At 38.7% G+C, this 19871-nt stretch overlaps 1 protein-coding gene across 1 annotated transcript; it reads left to right on the forward strand.

The window, feature by feature from the left end:
• Window positions 1-1094: 1094 nt before the first annotated feature.
• On the forward strand, window positions 1095-15836 carry LOC139686360 (uncharacterized). Its single transcript, XM_071583550.1, has 2 exons — window positions 1095-1190; window positions 13288-15836. The coding sequence occupies exons 1-2, from the start codon at window positions 1169-1171 to the stop codon at window positions 15306-15308; spliced, it is 2043 nt and encodes a 680-aa protein (XP_071439651.1). The 5' UTR covers window positions 1095-1168; the 3' UTR covers window positions 15309-15836.
• The last annotated feature ends 4035 nt before the right edge of the window (window positions 15837-19871 follow it).

Raw genomic sequence — 19871 nt, forward strand, 5'->3', positions numbered from 1 at the left:
GGGTTTAAGGACAAATATAGTAAGTCGTAATATCGGTTATGTCACTTCTTACGAGCTCCTCTTGGTTTCCACGTACTTAAATATCACGCCCTGATTAGTTGGGAATGTCTCCCGCAAATATCCAAGGAACTGGTCACTCAAGTATTCTGCTCGACCGGTTGCGATATTCGGCCTCGGTGGAATCGTGGTCATGTGCCAAGCTTTTCATCCTGCGGACAAAAACCCTGTATTCAATAGCTATTCAATGGCTAGGCGCCGGGGAGCACGGTGGTGCATTTGTTTGAACTCATTCATCTCCAGTTAACAATTGCTTCGAGCATCTTCGGCCCAGGAATCAAGAAATAGATTTGCATCCCAGCAGACCTCCAGAACAGTCTGGCAGTTTACGGCGCGGTTGTAACGCATGTCGAAGATATGATTCAAGAGGACGGACGTGGGTTCGGATCCCACCAGGGACAACAGCATTATTTCGTGTGTAAATGCGGAGAAGGTGGAGAGAGTGAGAAAAGGGGAGGGTGAAAAGAGGAAGAGGGTGAGTGCGCAGAAATGGAGAGAAGAGGCGGGGGAGAACGTCCGCGAAACAATGCGAATTCGACGATAGATAGCATTTGTTTTCGCCCGTTCTGCGGCCGACGCCCACCCCGCGCGCCTTGAGAGTCAATGGAGGGCGGGGGTTGGTTATCGAGGGTGGGACCACGCCTCGCAGCACTCGAACCCCGGCATCCCTCTCCCCGAGACTGAGGGGAGAGGGTAGGGTGGAGGTGGAGAGAAAGAGGGAGAGGACCGCGAGCGAGCGATGCTGGCACCCCGATCTCCTCCCACCCATCAGCTGTTGGTATTGGGCGAGGGAGAGAGGGGGAGGAGTAGCTAGGAGGAGGGGTTGGGGGATCCCAGGAGGGGGAAGGTACCCTTCCTCCCCTGCGCGCTGGAGTCCGAACCCGCCTCCCCCATCCCTCCCACCCCCCTCGAGTCATCTCAGATCCTCCTCCCCTTCGCCGCCCCCGCGGGATCCAACCCCCTCTCCCCTCCGCCACCCGGTCCGAGAGTCTATATAGGCGCAGGTGACCCTCGGCGAGGCACTCCGGTGCCAGCTGAGAAAGCATCCGAAGAGACGAGGGCTTCTCCGCCGACGAGAGGGACAGAAAAGAACCGGTGCTACGGCCCAGCCATGGAGTGGAGGATACTCATAGGTAACGAAATCCAGTGACCTTTTCCCGCGGGTGCCTTTTATGAAACTGGCGCACGCTCTGGCCGCTACGGCCTCCTCCTCTCTCCCCTCCCGCCCATCCGACGCGCCTCTGATCGCACTCTCGAGAGCCCATAATACAAATCACTTCTTCGTATTTAGCGCTAAGAACAAAAAGCCTGTCGGGAAAGTTCAACGGGTTTGGTCTTTTCAGGCCTCGGGATGAACTTTTTTTCGTTTTCCACGGCGCGCGTGGATCAGTGCATAATGCGGCAGTTCACTCGAGTGATCGAAAGCGTGCCCAGATGACTGGATGTTGGGTGGGATGGGCCACGTGTTGACGTGTGTCTCGAACCGTAGTAATAATGTTTACAAATTCAATGTTTCGTCTGCATAATAAGATTATTTAAGTTCAATTCAGTTGATTTAACTTCACAGGGTCTAACATGTGTGATGATCGGCCTATCTGGGATTTAATAACAGACAAGAGAGCATAATTGAAACAATTCTCAGGAAAATATCAATGAGAGGTATTTGTGGACTGACTTATATACTCCACTTGTTCATTTACTTTTTCATTTTTGTTTTTCTTAAAACTTTACATACCAATAAAAATAGGTCAATATACCAATCATATCCAAGCCGGTGGCAGCACTTTGTGGCCGAAATAAGCGTATTCGTATTCACCTTTCTTATCCCTTTCCTTATTTACCCTATCCTTTGAGTTGTGGCGTTGGCCAAATAATCTCATTTGTATTTTGTTTTGAAACGTAAACTGTTGCGGCTATTGGAGTTTTTATTTTTCAATACTACTAGCCGTAAGAGCTCAATTCTATCATTATTCTATCATTATTTTATCATTATCTCCAAGCAAATCAATAATTAAGTGAATATATATCAATCAAAGTATCACTATGAAATTTAAATAAAAATGTATGTCCGTTCTTTAAATCAGTTTACTATATTGTATTAGCTAAAAAGCATTGTGGATGTTAGTAAATGTAGTAAGCTGCGATTAAGATTCTAGTTAAAGATACAACGTAAAATATGTATTGTATTCATAACGCACACATTTAGTATTTGTCAACAAATTAAACCATAGCTTTGCTGATGATAGCATTGACCGTTTTCATTAAAAATCATTATAACATGTTATTGAAGCAATATATTTGCCTACAAATATGTATATGTAAATTATTGTGTGAACATGTATATGTGTGTGTGTATATATATACTATATATATATATATATATAATTATATATATAATATTATTATCAGCAATCTGATACCTCAATGGCTATTAAATATTTTGCTACATTCATGACATTAGATTGCATACCTTGTGCATCGTAATTACTTAACATCTGAAGCATTTTAATTTAAATATTATTGCTGAACCAAATCACGAATTAGTCATAGAATTTTAATCTGTCAAATTTCACATGCTTTAACATGAACAAAGATTTGATATTTAAAACTTCACACTTGAAATACTAGGTAACTTAATGCTCAATAACTCGTTAAACAAGATGAAAGAGCATCGTTTAATGTGCAAAACTTATATTGACAAATGAGTTATAAAACGCACTTAAAATAAACAACGATTCACTTTTGAGATGTACTTTACACAACCTATTTTTAAACAACTACCAAATAACGGGTTGGGTTTGGTTTTACTTCTTAATGGTGTTGCATTGCATGTCTAGTGTATCGTAATTACTTAATTAACTTTTTCTCAACATTTAGATTTCACAATCACATTTGCCCCACCTAGTAAAACTAAGTTGGCATTTTTTATTATAGCCATATCGCACATTGTTTCACAAAACAAGCCTCCACGCAACAAACAATTTTCGAATAGTAAAACAAATTACATATTATTTTCTAATAAATTACAGGAACAATGAATAAAGCTAATAATTTATGAATAATTGAATATTGTACGATTACCTCGCAGGTGAATCACTCACTCAGATTGGAGGGCGAACTGAAGATATTCATTTGGCTAGAGAAATTAACGGCCAATAGCAAAACGGAAACAAAGCAGAAATAAGCATCGATAATAATCAATAAAATGTAAAAAGTATCACTATCCGAGATAACAAGCCTTCTCGGAAAAAAATGAGACTAGTTCTACTCTTTCTTTGAGAACTAGGGGCCATCACTGTTTACGAAGAATATCTATTCACATAGATATCATAATTGAAATGTATTTGCGTAAGGTATACGCCAGACTCAGTTGTTTCCTCGACACCTCCCGTAATGATCCCCGTGGCCCTTGATGGGTGTGTCAGATCTTCCCGAACCGAACGCCGTGTGAATCAGGGTCATTTGTGTAATCTCCCGACGTTTCATATGTGCTCTCGTTTTCTCGTGAGACGTGAGTGGGGAGGAGGAGGAGGATTCGGAAGGGGCGAGAGAAAGTGCGAAATTCAGTTGGTATGAAAAGCAGCAACCTATTTGGAGAGTCTTGGATAAGTTAGAGAAGAGTTTCACCAAGTGAGATTTAAATTCGTTGGATACATGGAGTATTAGTCTTGAGGTCGGAAATCCCGTTCAAACGACAGCTGCCAAGAACATCTGAAAACGGAATTTTAACCTTTTTTGACCGGTATAGGATTTACAGTCTTCAATCCAAAGAATATATTGTTGCGATCGTGTTTTTAAACTGTTAGACCCCGACAGAAAAAAATAATCTAGTATTCGATAAGCAAACCAACCATTAAAATTAAACAGTTTCTATAAGGAGTGAACAGAATAGGAATCACCGTACAAGGGAAAAACTAAGGAATTATTCTTAAGAAACAGTATAATGAAATGGGTATTAATTTTTGCAAAGGAAATGTTACGAGATACACAAACCTTAACTACTATTAGATTTTATTCCAGACATATTTGCATGCCATTCTGAAGTTTCTTTCTCACAAATTTGAAATTGAAAATATTGAAAGAGTGCAGTATTTTCTAATCACGTAAATTTAATAATACAATATTTGCAAAAATTACAGCACTGATCAATAAGAGGCCTTATACGGTAGGAGAACATTGATACATAGATGCAGATTTAAGAGAGTAGATAAATCTGCACTCGAAATTTTACTAAAGTTAATCCTCAGGACCAGGCCGTTATATTTTGCCCTCGACACATGACTGTGTACTAAATATGCGTAATGGAGAAAATGAGCCATTACGTAATTTGGTTGCCAATGATGAAGGGTAGGAAAAGGTGATGTTTGTTCGTTGGTACCGTTCAACTTAAGCCAGTTTCAACTAAAACCTTTCTACATGAGATTTTGTTACAAGAAACATAAACTTCCTTTTCTACAGCAAATTAATTGCAAAAGAAAATTCAGACTCTTCTAGATAAAACTTTTCGAAGCTTGTTTACTTATTGAAACCATTTTTTCTCTCTCGCAAATCTTCTGCGACAGACCAAATCATTTTGAAAGCTGAGTGCATCCACAATTTAATGCATAAAAATCGAATGCGTGTAAAGTTAAAAACGATCATAGATATTTAAGCGCATTGTGCAAGAATTTATTCTTTCGAAAGACTTATCGCGCCAGTTTACACAGAAATTGGGCGAGTAATTTACTCGGAAACGATTAAATGTACCCGTAACTAGATTCACACAGAACACCGTGTTTTCGGGTCAAGTGCGTTTGTCACGGGAGATCAGGCCCTCACTTATAGTATAGTCGCCGCGTGCGTGCTCTGGCAGCAACTCTGGCGGACTCCGTGACTCCCAGTGAAACGGGGGATTCATAACGGAGTTTTTCCTTCGGCCCCGAGGATTTGCCCTCTCTTTTCGACAAGCGGAGTAATACTTTTGGGCGTCGTCCAGTTCGAGGGCGTGAGCGTGTCACGCACTTCCTCGGCTGGCAATCTTGTCCCTTGGCCATTTTCGTGTGCGCCGCTTCCAAGGAAAGGTTTTCCCGAGGAACTGTGAGAAAGCCAAAAAACGTCCTCCGCGGGAAACCATATCGAAGGATTTTCTCGTCAAAGGGTGAAAGGAATCTGGGAAAGAGAGAGTCAGTTCATCGTGACTGAGGACAATCACAGATGCACGCAGTCAACGCTACGTTTAATTGTTTCGGAAAAGAAAAGGAAATTCGGATTCACTGATTGTCGACGATCGTTTATCACTACGAGCTCAATTTAAAACTTTTCGAGGAATCGAATGCCAACTTGAAGATTAAATCGAAACTCCTTCGACGAGGTTATATTCTACCGGAGGATAAAACAGGGACTTCAAGCCACCAATGAAATGATAAAACGGGAAGAGTAGCGACAATAAAAAAATTTCATAGCACAGGAAATGGGGTGCAATAGCGTGACAAATTACAGCAGAAACTGTTAAGATTTTCAGAAAAAATAATGTAAAATTCGTTCGCAGATATATAAGTGGCTGAAAAGCTAACACCTCAGAAAAAAACCAAAAGAATTCTTCGATTTATATTTCGTCCACCTTGGCTTTCACCGTTAGACTTAACTCGTTAGACTAACCCACTACTAAAAGGATACCTGAGTTTTTTTTGCGACATCGAGGGAAATATTGGCGGCCGCAAATAATGTTGGTATATTTGACCAACGGGATTAAATAAGAGAGAGAGAGGCACCATCGCTGGCAGTTTATCAAGTACTCGTTCTCCCCTCGAACTATACACAATCATAAAAAATCGAGCCCAAGCATCCAAATATTTTTGTATAAAAACCGCAATTTATTGAAGTGGTTATGCACACCAACTAATTCATGCAGCATATAGACATGCACATCTTTATACCTTCGAGTATTTTGCATTTGAGGAAATATACATTAATATTGATGTATATTCAAATATCTGTGTGTATTGCCGGTGCATTGCCATCCCCCACCAAACGCCCTTGCGACGGATTGAGTGCAATTGCGTGGATATATATAGATATATATATATATATATACATATATATATACATATATATATACACACATACATATCTAATATATATATATATATATATATATATATATATATATATATATATATATATATAACACTTTTTGAAAGACTCACGGACGTGAATAATAATGTATAACACTTAGCACTAGTGGACACAGACAAAAACACAGAAACACACAAAAAAAGAGACTCACTATTTTTCGAATTTTCGGTGGTCGTTGCCACCTTTATCAAGGAGGAGAGGGACAGAACTCTCCTGTTCTGAGTGAGTTCTCCTGTGAGTTCTGTCCCTCTCCTCCTTGATAAAGGTGGCAACGACCACCGAAAATTCGAAAAATAGTGAGTCTCTTTTTTTGTGTGTTTCTGTGTTTTTGTCTGTGTCCACTAGTGCTAAGTGTTATACATTATATATATATATATATATATATATATATATATATATATATATATATATATATATATATATATATATATATATATATACCGTGTCAATGGGCTCAGTTTTAAGGTTCGCATATATCAATGCACAAAGAACTAATACAAATAAATAATTTAAAATGATTATTAGTTCTAATTCTATGACATCAATCTATGACCACTTGTGTCCTTGATCCCACCACATCATTTACTCTGCTACTAGAATGGGATTCACACCTTCCTAGTGTTCTACCACAAAGAAGATGACTCTCGTGTTGTTTTAATTCTATAGCAGCAACAAGCGTGAAAACATAAAAATAGTGTTGCCGGCCCGCATGAGGACGGACTCGCGTGAAACAATGTGTACAGAGGCACATCTCTCACTATCTTCTTATCTCTCAAGGTTTGCCTCCGTGACCTTGATGATAGCAGTCTTAAGTCTGCACGCAATGACTTTGGGCACGATTCCACACATTAATTGCACAGCCGCATCACTCGGCCAAAAAACAGTTGCGACGTGGCAACCTGACATTCGGTGAATTCATCGGCGGAAATTTTTCCTCAATTTTTTTCATGAATACTCTTCACTAACTTCATCTCAAACTGCCGTCACATTTCTCTGTCTTTTGAGGCGTGAGACAATAGATTCTGTTTTTAAACAGCTAACTAAAGGAAATTCTTTGAATTCAATCTCCGGCGGAATAAAAGTATATATTTTTCTACCAGTACATTACAAGCGTTATTTACACCACTACTATCAATGGTAAATACACTACCTTGTTGAAAAATTTCGTTCATAAAAACGCCTACCGTTACCAGTAACCGATCTCGTAAGATTGCCAGTAGCTCAATAAGGAATGGAACAGGTGGGTGGGTGGAGGGAAAAAAATGGATTGCAACGGGATGAGAAAAATGAGAAGATAACCGAGCGAAAGTGCTCTGGGAAGAGCACGACGATGAAGTTGGGATGAGGAGGGTGGGTGGGGAGGAAAACGTCCCTTCAGGGCGAGGATGACTGCTCCGATTGATGCGTCGTCTCTCACTCTCCTTTCCCGAAACAGATGAAACTCGACCTACACGCTTCCTGCCGAATACTCGTATACGCATAGCTTCTTCATGAGCGCTCGGTTGGAGGTTAATAACCGATGTTAGTAAATGTACCGCGTTCAATTCATCAAAAAAATTATCTTATATAAGTTCCAGACTTATGGATTTCAGGCTGATTGGTCCGAACGCAATGATTCTTCGTACGCTTACACCAGGAACTTTTTTACACTTCCCCTCTGACTTTACTTACGTACATGCCAGTGTTCACTGCTATTTGGATCTTGTTTTCAACATAGTTGCCGAGGGTATGATACAACAGGACAGAAAGAGACTTGATACACTTCCCTTTCATAATCATGTCACCTTTTCTTCCTCCTCCCTGGCCACATGAAAAGTTGGAACATTGCATAAGAGTATAGAATATCGCTCTGATAAGTGTTGGAAATTTAAATATGCATTTCTTTCCAATGACTTCTTTGAAACGCCCAACTATATCGCATTTCGTTGGATCTGCTTTTGTAAATATAATGTTTCAATCTCTAATTTCTGCATTTATTGCCTCATCATTGTCATCGTCTCCATACTCCATTCTTTTTAGTCGGTGGGACTACCAAATATTTTTTCTGCCATAAAATAAGTAACCTAATATTAAATAGCTTATCTTGTGGAACCATGGCGCTATTATAAAACCTATACACTAAATCATTACAACTGCCAAGAATTTTAATTTCACGATATAAACCTACATTTCGAATAACCAATTCCCCAGCTCCCCGCTTTCTTCTTAACAATAGTGGAAAGGATGGTCAGTAATAAGAAAGAAAAGGCTCATCTGTGTGTAACGGGGAATGATTACTTGTGGCGCGTTAGAAACGGTTCAGCGGGAGTGTCCTTGACATTAGAAAATTACAGGGCACGATTCTGAAGCAGGAAGCGCTGAGTTCGGAGATGAACTGCGGAGGAATGAGTTGTGTGGAGGGAATTGAAGACGAAGTTCAGGAAAGTAAGAAGACGAAAGACGACTGAGAAAAGTGTGCGCACGTGATCCACCCGCCTTGACGGAGCACAGCGGTGAAGTTACGACCGCCAAGATGCTGTTCCTATCGCCAAAGTATAACGGAAAGGAGGTTGGCACATTTTGCAGAAAAAAAACTCGTACAACACAACGCATTCCAAATTTCAAGGGAGACAACCTTGAAATATCTCGAAGCAAGAAATGAATACGGTACCAGTAACCAACGTCTTTCTCATAACCAACAGTTCAAATCAACTTTTCAAAGTTGGAGACGTTTATGTGTCATAAATTTTGTTCCGATAACTCTTCTCCTCTCCGCGAAAAACAAGATAGTATAAAATGCAATGCCGTGATAGACTGGAGACTTCGTATTTTATATATTCTGTGTACGAAGGTTTAGAAATTAAAAACTGCATAGGAATCGATTGAAGCAGCTGGTAAATCATTATAGCAATGAAATACCTCTTCAGTTACCTTCATAATACATAATGAATAAGAAAAAACTGACATATATTTCCACAGGTAATGTATAACTTATAAAATAATTCCAAAAGAGCGAATAGTGTGTACCTAAATCGTATCGTTATTTACTGTTTCATTGATAAAAGACTTCTGACAAAACACCTATTGACAAAAAGGAATTCATAGCTTAGTATAAAGAAATAAACCCTAAAATATCACTGTAAATTTAACTTAAACAACAGGATGTTAGATGAGGAATAATCAATATTGCAATTACACTTTCCATAGGCGTAGAAAATGTTTGTAAACAATCTACGTACAATATACGTAATGTCTTGTTCTCGTACTAGAGCACTCAGGTTCCACCCGAACCTACAGATATATCATTATGATTTTACAAAATTATCGTAATGTATTTATACTTGATATTAGCAGCAGATAAATCACTAATTATGATATAAAATAGTATTTTTTTAAAAGTTACAACGACAAAAATCCGGGAATCTAAGAGCTTTCCTTTTGTTTCCACGTAGACATTTTTCACCCCTGTGACGATAGCGGACGTTAAAATAAACGTTTTTACAACGTAACAACTTAATTTCATCCAAAAGTAGCACAGATATCATATTATAACGATTACTATCCGTATTCAAATATGGGCAAACTGCATAGGTAAGTCAAGACTACGAACAAAAAAATCACTTTAGTGCTAAAAATAACGCGTAAAAATGAAATTTCATTCCATCAACTGAACATGTCCAACGCATTTATTTCCTCAAAGGAATGCACAGTTCCACAAATTTTTGAGTACGATTTTTGTCCCATTTTTTAAGGCATCTGGCATACCACTACAGCGTATAATAATCGTTCAAAACACGGAAAACACCACATGCTACCCATAAAGTTCTTTAAATGAGTGTTTTTTATAATGAACTTGAAACGACCCGGCGATCGGAATATTTTGTGATCCGCTGATTGGGCTAACTGAAACTACAGATCCCAATCTAACATATCGAATATATGATGTTGAGGTGAAGCAATTAAATAGCGGTCAAAAGTGTTACACGCCCACATATATCCTTGGGCGATTGGTAGGTGTATGCCAATGAGTTCGCCTGACCTTTGAATCGGAAAGAAATAAAGGCGTGGCTCCCATGGGGTAGGTTACGTTGACCTGCAGCTGGGAAAATTCAAGGCGTCCCTGAGACGAGCGCCGACTAAGTTATGAAATTCGTCAGTCCAGCGGACGACAAAAGCTCTCCCACCCACGCCCCTCGGACTCACCTCTAATTCTCGCGCCCCTTCTTATGAAAGCGCTCAGTCACGACTCGCTAAGTATCATGAACATTTAGGTAATATGTTTATGATTAGAAACCCCTTTTTTCACCCTTTGCTTTTATCGAGCTACCATTGAAATGATAACAAAATTAATTCTACATCTCCTTAGAATATGTTCAACCGCTGAATTCGATGAATTAGAACATTAGAGAATTGTCTACAGGTAGAGCGAAAGCATGAGACAGATGTTAGGCAGATAATATTACCGTAAGTAGTGACTTAAGAATGTTCCTAAATATCTTTTCTAATCACGGAATGTCTGCAAAACTCGAAAAATCTTATGAAAGGCTCAGACTTTAAGCATGAACCACAATTATACTAGCTCATATCACGTCTGTTGATATAGTGTTTTATTAAATGGTAACGTACCTACGAGTTGTAATTACTACATACAGGTAAAGTAAGAAAATGGAGTATCCTCGGACAAATTTCACTGAATGGCTCATCGAAACTTTACAAAAATGAAAAAAATAACTGTAAATATATTGTTTCTAAAACTTTTCCACTAACTTGATCACTTGTCAGCCTAATTAATTCCAGGAAAATCATTTGTGCGTCTCTGTTACTGCTTAAAGTGTGTTGACGTGATTGGTTGCCATTACGATTGTCCCATCGATGGGCGTTGAAACTTTTGTGGCTTTGGTCTGAAGTGGGCAAATACAGGTACAAGATCATCCAAATGCTTCTAAGGATCCGTCGTTCAAGTCCCGGTCAAGAGAACTTTTTTACACTTGATCTGCTCGATTCCATCTTCCCCACCATTACTGTGTTTGTCCTTTATATTTGTTCCTATCCCTTTTCCTTTCATTTATATCCAAGTGAATATATATATATATATATATATATATATATATATATATATATATATATATATATATATATATTCAAACACGAAATCCCGCCAAACGGCGAATAAATACTCATATATACAGAAACATATAAAAGGAAAAGGGATAGGAACGCGTATAAAGGACGAACACAATAGAGGTGGGGAAGGCGGAATCGAACGGATCACAAGAGTAAAAATATTTCCTCAACCGGGACTCGAACACCGGATCTTTCCACTTGCCGGGCGGATGCTCTTAACCACTTGAGCTATCGAGGATATGTAATTTACCCTGAGATCCGTGGGTCTTATATGTCGCCAAGCGCCCCGATTCTTTAGCCAAGAGATGGCGTCAGGGGGCTGTTTCACCCACCAAAGGAGAAATAGACAATACACAAGAGGAAAGGTCAGTGGTTAGAATTCATACAACTTGTTGAATGAATACAAGAGTTGTATGAATTCTAACCAATGTCCTTTCCTCTTGTGTATTGTCTATTTCTCCTTTCGTGGGTGAAACAGCCCCCTGACGCCATCTCTTGGCTAAAGAATCGGGGCGATTGGCGACATATAAGACCCACGGATCTCAGGGTAAATTACATATCCTCGATAGCTCAAGTGGTTAAGAGCATCCGCCCGGCAAGTGGAAAGATCCGGTGTTCGAGTCCCGGTTGAGGAAATATTTTTACTCTTGTGATCCGTTCGATTCCGCCTTCCCCACCTCTATTGTGTTCGTCCTTTATACGCGTTCCTATCCCTTTTCCTTATATATGTTTCTGTATATATGAGTATATATATTCATACATATATATAAACCATAAACAAGTAATCAACCAGAAGGTCGGTTTGGTAGTCGATGGTACAGTTCACCCAGTACTAAGCCCAATGGCGTGTGAGATTCACACATTAGGGCAGGGGGGCCATTTCTTTTCCCTGTGCCGGTTATGGTTTCCCAGGAGGATCTGGTACCCGAAAAATCACTTAGCTTGGATGGAGCTGCGGGTGCCCAGAGTGCCTTGCCCGGGAATCAAACCCGGGACCCTCCGGTCAGCAGTCCAACGCTCTAACCCCTGGACTACCACGACCCACACATATTTACATATATATGTATATATATATATATATATATATATATACACACATATTTACATATATATGTATATATATATATATATATATATATATATATATATATATACATATATATATATACATATACCCACACACATATATATATATATATATATATATATATATATATATATATATACACATACATATATAAACACACACACACAAATGTAGGTCATGAGGATGTGAGTGTATTATTAAGAGTGAAAATACTATTTGTGAATAAATTAAGTATGCTGCAGTTTTAATTAATAGACAAGATTTTAGAATTTTTAATCCTCACAATCCATTTTACAATAACGATTTTGCAAATCATACTAAATTATTTCGAATATTAGTCAAAGGGATGGTTCCCCTCGGATCAAAACACTTGGTTCACTAAAGGACTAGGATGCATTTCTGCCGATAATTTATCGCTGCTTTGTCACTGCGGTCAATGGTAACCAGCCATTTTAATACTAGAATTAGAAGAATGTTAATTGGGTAAGGTAGCTTTGACCTGAGGAAGCGAGTTCACATAGTAAGGGTTATATTTTTGCCTTTATTAGTACTAAAATTTTGGTTTTCTTTGGTGATTTCCGAGAAATATTTATTTAATAATTACCTAAAAATATCAAACTCCACTTCTATTAAAATCTATTGAGTTGTAGCTGGATAATTATAATGCCACATCAGGTGTTTATTGACATCAATTTCATATAAAACATTCACAAAATTTCTTATTCTTATCAGCTAAGATGGACGCTCCTTTAGCATTTTTCGAAAAGCACTAAAGCGGCATGGCACAGCTTAAATATTTCTTTCCCAATGATCAAATGGCGGAGAAATTAGTTGCTAAAAATATCTACTAATTAATTACTCGAGAGATTAACGATTGCAAATGGTACTTGTCGCACGGTGTTTAAACATCTATCCCATTCGTTTAGGAATTGCTGTCCTCGTCGGAGTTGGATCTGCTATCACTGAGTATGACAACATTCCGTTGGAGACTTCTCAAGCCGCCCAAAGCAGGCAGATTGCCCAGAGACCAGTCTACACCGCATCATACGGCGTGGCCCCCGGTGAATACGTTTTAAGAGGGTCCGATGAGCAGGAAGCCAAATCTCCTGCTCCCGTCCAAGGATTTGGTTACCTTCCGAGAGAACAAAACCCTCCTCAAGAGTATTTAGACCTCTTGAGACAAGCTGGAGCAGCAGATGCTGAAACTCCACAGCAACCGCAACAACAACAAAACGTCGAAAGCCAGGTCCTCGATCAGCAATACTTTGGAGCCCACTCCGGGGCGCCTTATCCGGGGTCGGGGATAACTCCAGTTTCCTCTTTAAATTTACCTCCTTCTCCTACACAGTATTCTCACACAGAAGACGTGGAGCCCCAAACTCCAAGCCCTCCTATTTCAGGTTACCCTTCTCGCCGTAATCAGGTGGCACCAGCGAATTTTGCTTCCAGCTCACTCTACGTTACGCCTCTCCCCGATACGGCGCCAGTCAACTACAAAAAGTCAAAACCCATCGCAATCCCAAGCACAAGGAAGGCACAAGGTGCTGGCAGAACGAGATTTCAAGACGATTCTCGACAGGGATCAGGAAAGGCCGTCCAACGCACCTACTCTCTCGACTATAACCTGAGGACCCTCCACACGGAAGGGGATTCGGCAAACAGAGCGCCATCAGTTTCTGCGCCATATTATCCTAATACACCAGGTACGGTGGTGAAAGGAGACGAGGATCTTTTGAGCAAATTAGCTCCTGCACCTGAACCCCTGCCATTCCCTCTTTCTGGATCGCGAAACACGAAGAAATCAAAGTCAAAGCAATCCAACTCTCCGGATTACGATGATGATGAACAAAAAATAGAAGTAATTAAGCTCCCAACCCCAAAAGATCAGCGTCCAATCACCCAGGAAGAATTGAACGAGCTCATTAGAGCGGGATATGACGTTTCCCCTGCAGGCGAAAGCCAAGGTCAGGCTTATCAGCCTAGTCAGCCAAGTCCTGCCCCCCAAAATCCTCAAGGATATCCCCGAAACTCTGCACCACAGCACCAGTTGCGACTCCCTAAGTCGAGAACTGCGGAGGCAGAGCCTCAAGCAACAAGGTATTTAAGCTCGACCAAAACGCAAGAAAGAAGCAACACCCGATCCTCAAAGCCTCGTCAAAATTCGTACTTAAGAGGTTCACCTGTAACAGAAAGTGCAGGGGATGTTGGATACTCATACCAAACCCCACGCCCGTTGCCACTGAACGCAGCTCACCAAAAAACAGTGGAGCCTAATGTTCAAGCCTACCAGCCCGGTAGAAGCGGCATTCAGGAGGTGAACGAGCACCAAGTAGGGCAACAGGCACCTCAAGAGGAAGATTACCCTCAGACGTATTCCGGCAGCTACATTCCCCAGGGTTACCCGACGGCTGCTGCACCAGAGCAACCTTTAATACCTCAGGTTCAGAACTATCCGACTGTTGCGCCTCAGGATCAACCTCAACAAGACTACCAGCGCGTATCCGCTGAACAAGCTCAACTTTATCATCATCAGCAGCTAGCCCAACAAGAGGCACAGATTTATCAGCAGCCGCAAACTACAGAGACTCGGAACGAAGCCCTATCTCAGCCAAAGGAATATGTTATTCCAGCGCCACAAAGAACTAAAGGATATGGTTCAAGAGTGAACCAAGGTTATGGGCCAACCGCCCCGTCCACTATTGACAACGAAGATACGTTTGCATACCACCAAGCTTCGGTGAGCAACCAACAGCAGGGGTATGAAACCGTTCCTACGGTGCCTGGTGTTTCGGCTGCCTTAGAGGTAACACCTAATGCAAATACCCAAGTTGGCGAAGGATATGGGCGGCGCAATTCAAGAAAAAGACCATCCTCACAACACGAATCAAGAGTTACGTACATCAGGCGTTATCAAGGGCATACAACCGCATACACAACAGAGCAGTAGAAGGCTCTTTACGATCTCAAATATCCCTCAGCAATTTTAGCTCTCGAATCGTAATTGGATGCTTGCAATAATGCTATGGTCTTTATTACCCATTCCATTCCTCTTTTGTACATATTGCTTCTACCCATCCTGCACCTCCAGTGGCATTCCACTAAAGAACAAAGCCACGCAATTTTAAAAATAAAGTTGGTAATCATTGTTTTTTTTCATTGAACCCTACTGAAAATATTTATTCACTAAAAGAGAGGAAAATATTTTGCTGAGAATTAAGATTTCACGACGGAAATAAAGACAGACCATAAGGGAAATGATAAGATATCCCTAAGTATTATGAATTCTGAGGGCGTGGTGTATTTTCAATGAATTTAATTATACTTCTCATAAAAGCTTGCTTCGAGGAGATAAAATTGGTTTGGTGAAGAATAAGTCACATTTCAGAAGGATGTTATGTTCTGGAGATGAAATGAAAAGAATGATGTATTTTTGTACATATTTATGCTTAAGTACTATTAAAATTTTACAACATTACATGTATAATTAAATATGAACAACTAACAGAATGAAGATAGAGACCCTAATAAATATATCATTAAGCCTGGAATATTAACTATTAGCAACAAGAATCAAAGAAAATACCAAATACGTATGCTTCATGGAAGAAAGCTGCCTTGCCTAGCTTGAAGTTTTGGAGAAAGAGGTGTAATTCACCTAAAGATGACCCCCCTGTATAGTAGGTGGGTAAGTAATAATAGTTGCAATCTTCTACTACTGGGTATTAGTCTACCAACAGAAATACATATTACCCCTATATTATATAAAGAATGATTTCCTAATTTCCTACTTTTAACATATTACCTCTGTTTTGATATGAAAAGAATCAACAATAAAAGGACACCACGAAAAAAGATAAACATATTTGAATCTTATATTTACGTCATCAGTCACTGATGAATTATTTGAATTTAGAAACACTTTTAGAATGGAGCACAGAAATTACATATTTATAAATATTTAATTCAGTGAATTTTATAAAGCAAACACAATGAATTAATCCAGAAAAAAAACAGAATTAAATTCTACGGAATAGAATGTACCGTTTAATCAAATTTTTAAACAATTATTTTTTTATAATACTACAAATAATTCCTTCTGAATCTTACCGTGAGGAGGACTTCTGATTATTTTTATCATCCTCGAGCGCTGTATGATTATTAATAAAACTTTAATATTATTCAGAATGGAATATTTCGACGTAAAAGGCAAAATAAAAAAATACCTATCCCACCTTAAGCTGACAAAACAGGGAAAAATGGTTGTCCATAAAATATTATCCTGGAGTAAAAAAATAAAACGAAATGACAGCTTCAAAAATATTATATTTTTTATATTTGCACATATGATTTCTATCAGAACTTCTAAATATTCGCTCTTTAAGCAAACTACAAAAATTAAATTTCAGTTGTCAATCGAAAACCTAAGAACAAACAAATGAAAATAAGTAAAATGTGTATATAATGATAACTACACTCAAAATTCAAATTAATGGCTTACTTCATTGGAATCGTCAAAAAATACTAGGCATGATAATTTGATTTGAATCAGAACTGTATCTCACAATGATATTTCGATGCTTTCACTTGAGTATCCTAAGTTGATAATATTAAAAGGGAAAAAAAAGACGCTCGATGAAGTCCTTGAGTTGAAGGTGGATGAAACGCTTCTCGCAAAAAAAACAGGCACTTGATACAACTCATGACCCAATTAAAGCAGTAAAAAATGTGGAGGTTTAAGAGTAAGGGAACAAGTAAATGATTGTTTCCAAATAGAGAGAAACAAGATTGCGTGATCTTCTTCCGGAAATACGTCTACAAATGCGTGATCCGGAAATTGAAAAAAAATGGGATTAAAATCATGTGTCTGTCTATTTGGAGAGCCGTGAGAGGTATTCAAGTTAGACGATCCTCATTCGTAGATGATACTATGGGCACGTTTCGGTAATAACGCTTTCACTTCTCCATTTCGTCTCCCTCCCTTTTTCTGGTGCCAACAACTCCTTACGCTATCAACTCGAGACTTTAACAAAGCCCTGCGAAAAGACATTTTAATGACGAATGTGGCAAGCACAGCAAAACTAATGGCCTGAGTAACGCATAATTATCGAAAAAAGCCAGCATACATATTTAAATACTGCGAACCTGGATACAAAAATATCAATGAAATACTATCAATTATGGAGTTCTTCAAGTCTATGAAGTGATGAGTTTACTTCAGTGATTTATTAGAACTCTTTCATTAGATGCCTGATTCCCCTTTAAATTAAACATTATGCAAGATAATGATTTACTGACAACACATCTGTCCACATATTATAAAATTCTTATTCTTATTAAAATGACAATTTATGAAATGACACTCTACATTGCCCATGCGTCTAATTACTCAAAAGCCTTTATCTCAAGCCTTGAACAGGAAGATGAAGTTTGGGTAATTCTTTACATAGATACCGCTTTTGTCGTTTAATAGCCCCGCTAAAATTACGAGCTCTAAAAAACATGATATGATGGCAGTTCACCTTCCTTCTCTTGTCTCACACGGAAAATATTATTTTAGAGTACGCACAAAACTAATGTTCTGGCTTAGCTGCAGCTTTCTAAAGGCATTACCGGGATTTTATATGCGAAATTCATCATTGTAATACTCAAACGTTTCTCCACAATTTATTTGTTTGAGAAGTCGAAATTTATACCTCTAATAAGCACTATTCATCGGGCCTTTGTTTTTGAAAATTGCTTCCAGTTTGGTTTATTAAGGCGTCAAAGAAGGTGAAATATTAATACCCTCATTTCAACGGTAAAGTTCCACAGGATATCAGCGACAAATGCCAAGCAATTATTTATCGGCAACATGACGACTGGGCGACATGACAAAAAGGACAGCTGATATAACTGTCAAGCTAGCGAGCACAATAAATCAAACACAATGGCTATTAAATATAAACTGAGAATTTATTTGCTAGATTTGACGTGAATAAATCAACTAAAGGAAATAATTTAATAAAAACACTATTATTTGCAGAAACATAATCATATCAAACATGTGTGAATAATGCATTTATCTAATTAAACATCATAGATGTTTAATTAGATAAATGCATACATAAATGCATAATGCATAGTACCAAATAAAAGTCAGCAACATTCAAGATGGCGTTATTATTCATTCGACTACCTCAAATGGAAGTAAGACAACTAGACAGGTGGGTATGGTATGATAAAAATGAAGTCCCGAAACTAATCGTTTGTACACAATTATTTAGCATTAAAACTTCTGAAAACCAGACAACAGAGTAATTTCCAAATCGATACACATGACGAATAAGACTCATCAAAATATAAATCCCAGGATATCCCCACTACAGTGACAGCGTCCAGAATGGATTTCAATTTTTACCCAGAACTGATATCAGTCACTTCCGGTCACTCAAGTTACAATTCATAAAACAATACCATACTTAAAACAAATTTGCGACCCAGTAAGAATGCAACGTCTTTAACCTTCTGGGTGCCGTTGTTCCATGAATAAAACCGTTTAAAAAAACCAAAGATAAAGAAAAGCGTGATGGAAGGCATTTTCTCGTGTAAGCATGGCGTCACGGGGTTTAAAATGTTCTCCCAGAGATGGCAGCGCAATAACGTATGCTTTCTAAGCCTCTACTAAACCTTCGCGCCACGCCATGCAAAAGATCCATTTATACGAGGTGTTCTCTTTTGAGCTCAAGATAATCAAGGAAAATCTTCAAAACATACTATTTAAATAAATGAATTAAGATGTCTCATATAAATGTTCCCTACTCTACGCAAGCATGAAATATTTTTAGCAGAGGGAAATCACATTGAGAATACTAAAAGAATTGGTCACACCTCACCTGAGTAAATCACATGAACCAAATACCCACCTTACTTATGCACACATATCATCTTGCCACTAAAAGGCAGCAAGATCAGAAAAATAAATCCAAGAACCGGATTAATTTACGTAATGCTCCAAAAAATATTTCACCCCAGTTTCATTTCATTCGAAAATCTATTACGTCGCTTATCCTTGATCACGAAAAACCTCATTGTTTTTAATCATGTTTTGAACATTTTCTTTGGAACGATTCTAAAACTGACGATGAAAAAGATTAAACATAGATGGGCCTTAGAGAACTGATGTCCAAAATGTATTTCTGCCAAAATGGCAAAACCAAACAAGTTACTACGCCTCCACCTTTGAGAACGTAGCCACGCAAAAAGAGGATGAATAAGGGTTGTTAGAAATACCCATGGGACAACGGAGAATGAATATCCCTTGTTTATTTCCAAGAGTTATTTTATTTTTGTTTTCATCAGGATATTCAATCACTCTTTTTAATTTTAAATTGCCATTTATGAAACATGCATGTCTAATCAGAAACGATGGGGTTAAACAGAATATGTACACTCGGTTTGGAGGCATAATCCTGTGTAGCAGTAACTGCAAATATTTAGGCTTATACTTAATTAGAGAACTTAAATGAGGATT

Source organism: Hetaerina americana, unplaced genomic scaffold (genome assembly GCF_022747635.1).
Source record: "Hetaerina americana unplaced genomic scaffold, ioHetAmer1.1.p SCAF_1, whole genome shotgun sequence".
Classification (NCBI taxonomy): domain Eukaryota; kingdom Metazoa; phylum Arthropoda; class Insecta; order Odonata; family Calopterygidae; genus Hetaerina; species Hetaerina americana.

Coding starts and splice junctions, on each gene's coding strand:
- LOC139686360 (XM_071583550.1), top strand. CDS start 1,169: ATGGAGTGGAGGATACTCATAG. Junction 1,191..13,287: donor GGAGTGGAGGATACTCATAG/GTAACGAAATCC, acceptor CCATTCGTTTAG/GAATTGCTGTCCTCGTCGGA.